The sequence below is a fragment of the Octodon degus genome, unplaced genomic scaffold, assembly GCF_000260255.1.
Source record: "Octodon degus isolate 3935 unplaced genomic scaffold, OctDeg1.0 scaffold00011, whole genome shotgun sequence".
NCBI classification, from domain to species: domain Eukaryota; kingdom Metazoa; phylum Chordata; class Mammalia; order Rodentia; family Octodontidae; genus Octodon; species Octodon degus.
The window spans coordinates 12,184,293-12,194,069 of NW_004524587.1; the positions used below are offsets into that span (position 1 = coordinate 12,184,293).

The 9,777-nt window shown below is 43.4% G+C and overlaps 1 protein-coding gene across 1 annotated transcript in view; it reads right to left on the bottom strand.

The window, feature by feature from the left end:
• Wwp2 (WW domain containing E3 ubiquitin protein ligase 2) overlaps positions 1-9,777 on the bottom strand; it is a 134,785-nt gene that overhangs the window by 39,982 nt on the left and 85,026 nt on the right. Inside the window, exon 8 of the mRNA XM_004625815.3 lies at positions 2,257-2,467. Within this exon, the coding sequence (XP_004625872.1) occupies positions 2,257-2,467 (211 nt within the window). The remainder of the gene's footprint in view (positions 1-2,256; positions 2,468-9,777) is intronic.

Sequence of the window (9,777 nt, forward strand, 5' to 3'; positions counted from 1 at the left end):
GCCTGTGGATCCTGCCCACCGTGGGCTGGCTGGAATCTGGCCTCCCTCCTCGTAATGGTGCCTCTGCTTCCAGGCAGCCATCAGGCCATCCATCCTTCGCTTCTTCCTCTGGACATCTTAAACTTGCAAATAAGCTGGGGAGGCTGAGGATAGCAGTTCTATGAATTGGAAGGGTCACTAGAGAAACCATGCCCAGTCTGGCTTCCAGCGCAGAAGAGTCAACAGCAAGCCTGCTGTCTTCACTACATTACACATGGTGGTGGCATCAGCGGTGCTGGGGGCCACCTCCAGTTAGGAAGCTGTTTGAGACAATCTTCAAAGTACTGAAGATTCTTTGTCATCTTAGGGATGGACACTGAGAAGCCCTTCTGGGCTGGAAAACTGGGACTCTCATACCCTGCTCTGGGCCATCATTCATGTTCAAGCGGATGCTAGCCACCCCAGGCCCCCACCGGGCCTTGTTACCTGCTAAAACCTCCAAGGAAAAGATGCTGCTCAAAACTCCAAGTATTTCGGCCCCTGGCCGTAAGAGGGAGGGGAACCAGCTTCCCAGGGCCATTCAGTCCGCCAGAGGAGAATAAAGAGCGTTTTCAGAGCCTGGAGTTTTCCAGCAGCCTGGAAACAGGAAGTGCCTGATCCCAGAGAACAGTAACCCTCACACACGCCCTACATAAAGACATGGTTTGCCATTAGCCCTAATTGCCTGTGACTGACACAGGAGTGAGGCTTGCCTTCCAGGCATTTGCTCAGTGGAAAGAAAACAAACAGCTCACTGGGGAAACAGGCAGCCATTTTCCCTCCTTTCTGCCAAGATGATTCTGCGCTGTTCCCCCAAAATTATAGCATGCAGATTTGAAATTACAAACCAAACAAAGGTCTTTCGAGTATTCTGCACCACACACAAAAGAGAAAAGAAATCTCTGTAGGGAGTAGTTAAGACACAAGCAATTGGTTAATAATCTTTTCACAAAATCAAAAACTTGACCAAGTTTTCAGTTGGTTCTTAACACCTCCAATGCTCTCCAGGTCTGGGATATTATGAACTATTTGCAAATTTTTTCATTTGGCCTACATACCTCATAAACGGAAATTAGGGAGCACACCAAGTGTACATGTTAAAAACAGCATGTCTTCAGATTCAGGATCTTTAACAACTGGGTTTTCAAAAGTGGCTTTCAGAACAATATAGCACATTAGACATCAAGCAAGAGACCATACAGCCTTCCTTTCTCCTTTATGAAATATAAGGGTTCAAACACAAACTACCACCAAACCAACCCCAGCCAGGTCACTAGGGACTCAGTCACATGGATACAGGGTTCTGCCATACCAAACAAGTAACAAGGATGGACACCAGGCATAGCTCTGACTGGCTGCCAATAAGACTGTTTCCCAGGTCAGAGGCATTGTCTTTCCCTATGATTCCTTGACAACCACTTCACAAATCTCACTCACCAGGCATAATGGCCATCACTGGGCGAGCGCTTCATGGACTCGTCTATTTGAGTCCCTTAGCCTCCTGGGGAGATGCGTATGCTTATTATCTCCACTTTACCAACCTGAAAGTCACTTGGCTAATGTCAGTAACACAGGAGGGGTGGAAAGGGACATCAATTCCAGATCTGTCTGATTTCCAAGTCCCTTCTCTTAATCTCCACTTACTATAAAGGCAAACTTGAACTCACTTTGATTTTTTTTTTATCATATTCTCATCCAAGATTTTCACATTAAATCCCATTCCAAACTGAAGGGCGGCAAGAAAACTAGGAGTCCAAGTTAACATCTGCCCTGCCATCAGTACACACACGTAACATGCAGCATCGCAAGGCCAAGTCCTTCACAAGGTGGGAAGATACAATTCAGGATAGAAAAGCTGCTTCCTAGGCAGGATAGAGGCCAGTGGCGCCAAACCTTTTATACAGTTTTCAGTGATACAAACAGCTCACTGTGGCACACCTAACATAGGTTTGCAAACACCCTCTCCCATACGCAGGAAGGCAAAAGGAGCTCCTTGTTCCATAGAAACCTCTCTCTTTCGGTCAGCCATAAGGTAGCACTGATTCTGTTCAGATGACTTAGAGGCTTTTTAAGATTTATGGACAACAAGCAGCTCTCCACACCTCCCTTGTTTCTGTACCTGGCGGCCTCCTCAGGGACCACTCGCAGCTAGGTAATAAATAACCACATTGTTTTGGACCTGCTAAAGGAGGCTGTCTTTGAGAGGAACATGCTGCTGCAGGACAGAAGGCTACTCACCCAGCAGGCAGGGCATCGGGGGCCTGGGCTGCTGCGGGGAGCTGCTGTGTGCCCGACGTGCTGGGCTCTTCACCTTCAGCCGGTGTGGCCAAAGCAGGGAGAGACGTTGTGCTGGGGTTGGGGGTCACACTCAAGGCTGAGGCAGGTGGAGACGTCACACCAACAACAGAAGCTTCTTCGGGGTCAGGAGCGGCGGTGGATTCATCATTCACTGCAAATGTACAAACCAGAGTTTGACGACCAACTATGAATATGAATCTTGTTTACATTTATAAGGGTAGATTTATGGGCCTAGCACCATATCTATACTGTTATCCCAAGTGTATCAAGCAATAGTAAAAATTCCACGTAACATAATTTAGAAAATTATAGCCAATCAGTAATGGCTATATAAAGGAAATAGCAGAATGAATCTCAAATAAATATATTAAATACTATCTTCCCTATAACTTCATTAGTGTTTTCTATCATTTCTATGGTTACACTTATGGATTAAAGAGTACTAGGAAAGATGAGGGTAAAAGGTTAACACAGTGGTAAACAGAGAAAGACCAATGCCAAGTGTGTGGCTCACACCTTTATCTTTAAATATCATCTGCTCATTAGACACAAATAACATCTCCCTTCAAAACGCCTCACAAATAACAACTCCCTTCAAACGCCTCTCCCTTCAAAATGCCACACACTGGTAGCAGAAAACTTGCGATAATATGCTTGTTCTTCTAAAGAGTCATGCTCAAAGGAAAAAGCAAGTGTTGAAGTTCTAGATGAAAAAGAAGGCAACCAAAACCTAAGGACTCATCTCCAAGGTAACAACAGATAAAGAAACAGTGAAATAAGCCAGCTAGTCTCCTATTTCTCAACTCTGACTTCACCATTTCTTCACATTTTTGATGATCACTTTTGGCCAAAAGGCACTGTAATATTCTCTAACTCAAAAAAGGATCAAACAAAATTTCAAAGACTTGTGATTCTTTGAAAATGGATGAGCCATATGCAGAGAATTTTTTACATATGTGATTGCATATGTGTATATTTATATTTCAATTTCATCCTCAAATGCCTTAGTCAGCATTTAGTGTGCTCTTCCTAGTTCAGAAATCCATTTGGTGGCTTCCCTAGTGAATAGCTTACCCACATTTCTTCTGCCAGGGCACTCACTCCAGCCCACTGCTGAGCAGAAGGCCTTGCAAGAAAGCTTTGTCTTCTGTTACACTGAGGTCCACTAGCTGGTCTCAGACCCCTGTGCCCAAAGCAACGCAAAATAAATATCTGGTGTATTTTCTGTTTCACGTTAGTCTTCCCTCTACTGGTACGAGAGCCTACTGTTTCTTCAATGTTTCTAGCCCACCATGTCCTTACCAAGGGGCAGTTCTCATACATAACTATTTCTTCCGCCTCTCCTAAATAATGAAATCGGGAACAGAACATAGGAAATTAGGTGCCATCAGCTCAGCAATCAGATCACCAACTTAAATGAGACTAGTTACCACTTACAGCACAGTGGAGGAGTGTGCCTTGTAAGGTCCAAAGCACTTTGAATTGTCTCTTTTAAAGCTGCACATGCAACTGGTTTACACTGAGGAAACCAAAAATCGAAGAAGTGAATCAGCCTGCCACGGGTCACAGAGCATGCAATCCACACCCTTCTTTCTACCCCCCAGGCCCGATTCACCCACTCCTTCCCCGCTACTTTCTCTGTGCACACATCCTTTTACATGACCCAAGATGCAGACAACTCTGAGCACACACTGGATCTCACACGAGACTGTGGAGAGCCGCAACTCAAAGGTTCACGTGATGCGGCCCCAGCTTGGTGCTAACAAATGTCCAAGAGCTGCAGGCTGGGAATTGCCCTGATGGATTCCCTTGCGGTCTTCCCAGTACAAACGCTGCCTGGCACATCCGCTAAATTACTGTTTTAATGGATGACTGAATCTTGTGCAAGAATGTTTCCCCAACATAAATGCAAGACCTTGTATTTGTATTCTTTTTTTTTTTTTGGTTCCTCGAATGCCTTCAGGGCACTTTTGGCCAGGGGGAGAGGTGTGAGGTTCGAACTCCAGCAACCTGAGGCTGACAGCTTTGTGGAAGCAGCCACTTAAAGGCCTGAGCTAGGGCCAGGCCCCCTGTATTCTTTATTCTATCTCAGCCAAGCTAGTAACACACAACAATGGCCATTCTTTTTATATAAATCTATAAATTCTAGCAAATTCCATCCAATTCTATAAAAACAGTTACATCATGACTTTTTTCAAAGTCAGATAAATTCACCCTAAATTTCATAAGGAAAGCTAAATCTATAAGAATAATCATGAACAGGCTAAAGCTGTGGCAGGCAGGCTGTTTGCTAAAGTATTAAAACATATTATAAAGCTACAACAACGAAAATAGCATGGTACTGGTGCCTGAACAGGCAGATATAAGTTAAATAAGAAAGTTCAGAACTAGATTTAAATTTGATTTACTTACAGACATTTGCAAAACAGTGACCTTCTATTTCTATCATCCTGTCTCTACATATTTATTAGAATACTTCTACAGTAAGGAAATGTGCTTTAATCATTATTTGGCTACTCTGAGGTTCAAATTGTAAAGGAAAGGCCAGGAGAAATATTTTGTTCTTCTCTCTTATTTATTAGATTTCAGAATAATAAGTTGATTTCCTGCCACTGTCTAAAAATAAAGTTTTAAGAAAACAAACAAAAAATAAATAAAAATAAAATAAAATAAAATGCTCATGTTACTTCAAAAAAAAAATAAATAAAGTAACTATGGAGCTAAGGTTAAAAAAATAAATAAATAAATAAAAATAAAGTTTTATTTTAAAAGTATTAAGTTTTACATTTAAACATACATAGGTATTTCTACTGTGCTGTCCTTATAAATACTAAAATTCCCTCCACTTTTAGTAGGATTAGTAGGAGGACAACAGGGAAAAAAGCTCTTAAATTAACTTCAAATTCAACTGAAAAACTGCAAAATACCTATGAAGTGGAAAGATATCAAACACTGAACTTATTATGTACATTCACATATATGCTCTCATGGCCAAGGATATCTTTAAAAGAATAACACAGTAACAGCTGCCTCTGGGGAGAAAACTAGAGATTAGCTAAACAGTAAAAAGGCATTCTTTATGCTGTTTAAGCTTTTATCCTTTTGAAGTTTTCATAATACATATGTACTATTATTAAAGTAATTATTATGAAATTGTTGACTGGGAAAAGAACCAAAGCAGAGCCCCAGGGCACACCAGTGCAGAAGCGCCTCCAATCCACACTCTGGAACCAATTGCTCACACAGTTGCCGATCTAGTTAAAGGCTCCCAGTGGGCCCACATCTGTCCCTACCCGCACCCAGGCCTGTAATTTACCAGAGAAGCTCATCTGGGTAAGAGTTCTGTGCCACACTTTGAGTTCAAATTTGGAAACTGTTATGGGTTATTTCTAGATGTCCCCCAAAGCCTCATGTAGTCACAGATAGGAGTTTTCAAAGATGCAGGGTCTAGAGTGTGTGATGCTGGGGTTAAGGATGTAGAGCTACTAAATTCGTCTTACCCTATAGGCAGGTAGCCTGGATACAATATAAAGACACAGAAAGAATCTGTTGTTCATAGCTTGCTGCCATCTGCCTTGCTGCCTTCTGCATGCCATGAGCTATTTCTCCTCTGTGATGCCCCTCTGCCACGCCACCCTGCCTTGGAGCCAGCCAACAATGAATGGAAATCTCTATAAACTGTAAGCTAAATAAGCCTTTCCTTCTTTAAGTTTGGGTGTCTCATATTTTCTCTGCAATAAGAAAAGTAACTAAGACAGAATTTGGTACAAAGTGGTGTCCTCTCAAGGGCACACTGCCTGGCCTCCCAGGCCTTCTTCTGAAATGCGAGTGGAAGCCTTTCTGACCCCACAACTCTTGTATTCTGCATGCATCTAAAACTAGCACCAAATGGATGGTGCCAAGGTCTGCTGCCAGATGGAGCAGTAGCCAGGCTTCTTTCTCTCTTTGCCTCGTGCCTATGAACCAAATCCCAAGGAAAAACTTTCCTAGGCCATTGCCGTTGTGCAGCATGGCGCTCTGGGACTCTTCTGAAAGCAAAGTCTTTTATTTTTGTAATTCTGAAGTGGCAAAGGGTAGTCCTGCTGGGTTTTGTGATGTTCTCAACCCATCTCTTATACTGTCCTCTTCTGCCTACAATCCGTACCACCCTGGACAAGCCTGATCTCATCTACCATCCTCTTCTGAAATCCGAGTGGAAGCCTTCTTCTGAAATGTGGCTTTGCTTTGCTAGTCTTTTCAGTGACCAGTTTCTCCTCTGTTCTATCATTATAGGCCACAATATTACTGGACCTTCTTTTCTGGCCAAACTTAAAATGTTTTAAATCATTTTGCTGGGATCTTTGCTCTTGATTCTCAACATAGATCTGGCTAACAGTCTCCAACAGTAGCTATGCCACCATCTTAACATTAGATTGCCCTGAAACTCCTTCTGCCAAATTAATTAGTCCACCTACCTTAATATCAGGCAAAGTCTCTGGACATGAGCAAAATGCAGACAAACTTTCTGCCAAGACATAACACACACTGTCTGGGGTCCAACAGCAAAGGCAGTCCTTTCCAGCAGAAACTTCCTGAGCCTGGTCTTTAATTGGCAGCATTTCTATCAGCATTCTGGTCTTCTAAGCTCTGACCAAAATCTCCCATTAAGTACATCTTAAGGCATTCCAGGGCTGCTTGTTCAGCTGACATCTCCGAGCCTTTCCAAACTCTTCCCACAAGCCATTCCCAACATCTCCTAAACCACAAGGTCAGGTATGGTCACAGCAACAACTCTGCTTCTCTGGCTCCAATACCAGATTCTATCTTAGTTTCTATTCTCATTGCTGAAACAAAATACTCAATACCCCAAGTTAATGGTGAAAAGGTTTATTTAGCTCACTGTTTGTAGACATTTCAGTTCATAGTTGGCTGATTCCAAGTGGGGTGGCATGGCAGGTGAGAAAAAATCCATGGTAAAAAAAAAAAAAAGAGAGGGGCAGTGGAAGACAAGTAGCAATAGCAATAAGCAACAAGTGCCAAGTGGCTGCCACTCTTAAGACAGGTTAGCACTCAAGTTCTTAATGCCAGCATCACACACTCCAGATCCAGCCACCTCCAGAAAGCCCCACCCATGACTGCATGAGTCTTTGGGGGACATCTAGACACAAATAAAAGAAACAGAGAAATGTGAAAACCAAATATCAATGAACCTCTTTTGTCTGTACTGACAACCTTCTCTTTTCAGTGTACATGTGCGTATACACCCATATGCCACACAGTGGTCTTCTGGTCACAGATGGATTACATATATGATGGTGGCCCCATAAGATTACAGGGCCTAGTGACACTGTAGCCATCTTACTTTGTGTAAGCTCACCCCATGAAGCTCATACAACAGTGAAATCACAAATGAGTTTCCCAGAATGCACCCATTCCTAAGCTGCAAATGAGCATCTATTCACGTACTTATACCACAAGAGCTCAAGAGAACTTCGGAGACAAAGCCACCCATCACCACCCACCATAAAAAGAAACGCGCACTTAGCCACTGGCACATCATCACCCTGTCAACGAGTGACAAGACGCCACACTCAGACATGATGAGGCTTCAAGTTGAGAGAAAAATCAAACTGTCAAAGACAAACATCACAATTTTATCAGCCTTGGAGAAGTGCTGCACTTTCCCCAGTGTGTTCAACACAGCCAACGGTCTGTAGCCTTTAGCCTAACTATTGGATGCATGCACCCCCTCGTCTTCCTGTAAAGCCTTCACCTTCTTGAGGGTGAAAAGAAATCTGCTTTCTTCACTTGTCACTACTTCCCTTTCCCCTGTTCTCGTTGTCCCCAGACCCCTGGGATCATTGGCCTGTACAAAGGCCATGGCTCCTGTGGTCTCTCACTCAGCTCACAGGTCTGCCACCCTGGTGTTGGCTTCTTACTGAGGTGTGATTGGAGGGTGGAGACCTCACCTTATACTCTGTCCACAGCACTCAGGAAAACAGCATCTGATAATTATCTGCTCAACAAGTACTCATGCAAAAAAAAAACCAAATAACACATAACCTAGAAAAACACTTAAAATAAAATTCCCTGACATTTGTGTAACACTATGAACAGGTTCTTTGAGGAAAAAAAAAGAAAACAAAAACCTTTTTAAAACTTTGGGGGGCTGGGGAGATAGCTCAGTAGAATAAGCACTTGCCTGGCAAGAGCAGGGTCCTGAGTTCAATCCCTGGTACCACGAAAATAAATAAATAAATAAATAAATAAAACTTTGGAATAATTTTCGATATACAGAAAAGATGAAAGGATAGCACACTCGTCACTCAATGTTCTAATAGCATTATCTTTCTTTTTCTTTGAAATGGCCTCACTGTGTAGCCCAGGCGACGCTGCACTTGCAGTGCTCCTGCCCAGCCTCCTAAGTGCTGCGATTATAATAAGAGAACCATCTTTATAATCATGGCACATATGTAAAGCTAAAATATTATTAATACATTATTACTAACCAGACTCTAGACGTCATTTGGACCTTGCCAGCTTTCCCACTAAGCCTCCTTTCCTGTTCAAGGATCCAATCTGGGATTCCTCACTGCCTTTAGCAAGTACACTTTTATTAGCCCATTTACCCTTCCAATAAACTCATGAAGAAAATATTTCTCCCATTTCCCTGAAGCCAACACTGAGGCTCACTGACCCCTCAGAAAGAATCCATGCAGGCCCCAATTAGTAGACCCAAGACTCAAACCAGTGTTCAAAATGGGATAGGGGAGGGGAGGGGGGCTTTGATGGCATCCCATATGGGTGCCAGGGTGGATGGCATAAGTGGGGAAAACAGCAGAATAGGCTCTGGTTGCTGCAACTACGGGTGTTTCACAAGGCTCCCTCTATGATGTCGGTTAAACACACTAGCTTTATGAATCACATATTTATTCAGAACTAAGACACACTCTAGTCATAGCCAAAAAAAAGATCAGGAACTGATCGGAAATTCTTTTTCTTAATCCTTGACAGGCTGCCAGCTGGCTGCATGCTCCCGATGTCCAGTGGGGGAGTAGCAGAGCCCAGACTCGGGGCGTACGCATGGGTCTTTTCAGCCCCCACGTCCAGGAAGGTGATCACCACTGACAAAGTGTTTTTCAGCTGATGTCAGGCTCCTCACAGAAGCAGTTGGATTGGTTGCTGTGAGACACCATCCCTGCACTCCCAAGGTAGCCGCATAGTCGCTCTTCACGAAAGCAACAGAAACTAGGACAAGATTTCCTCATGAGCACAGCATAGAACAGGCAAGCCTTAAGAAGAAAAGCTAAGTTACGTGGCAAGAAAGAAAGAAGAGGGCTGGTGAGATGGCTCAGTGGTCTAAAGCACCTTCTTAGAACAAGCTTAGCAAAGCACAGGGACCACCAAGGTTCAATCCCCCAGCACCACATGCCAGCCAGCCCCGCCCCCTGGTGGGCTGAGCTGGCCATACACACACATAAA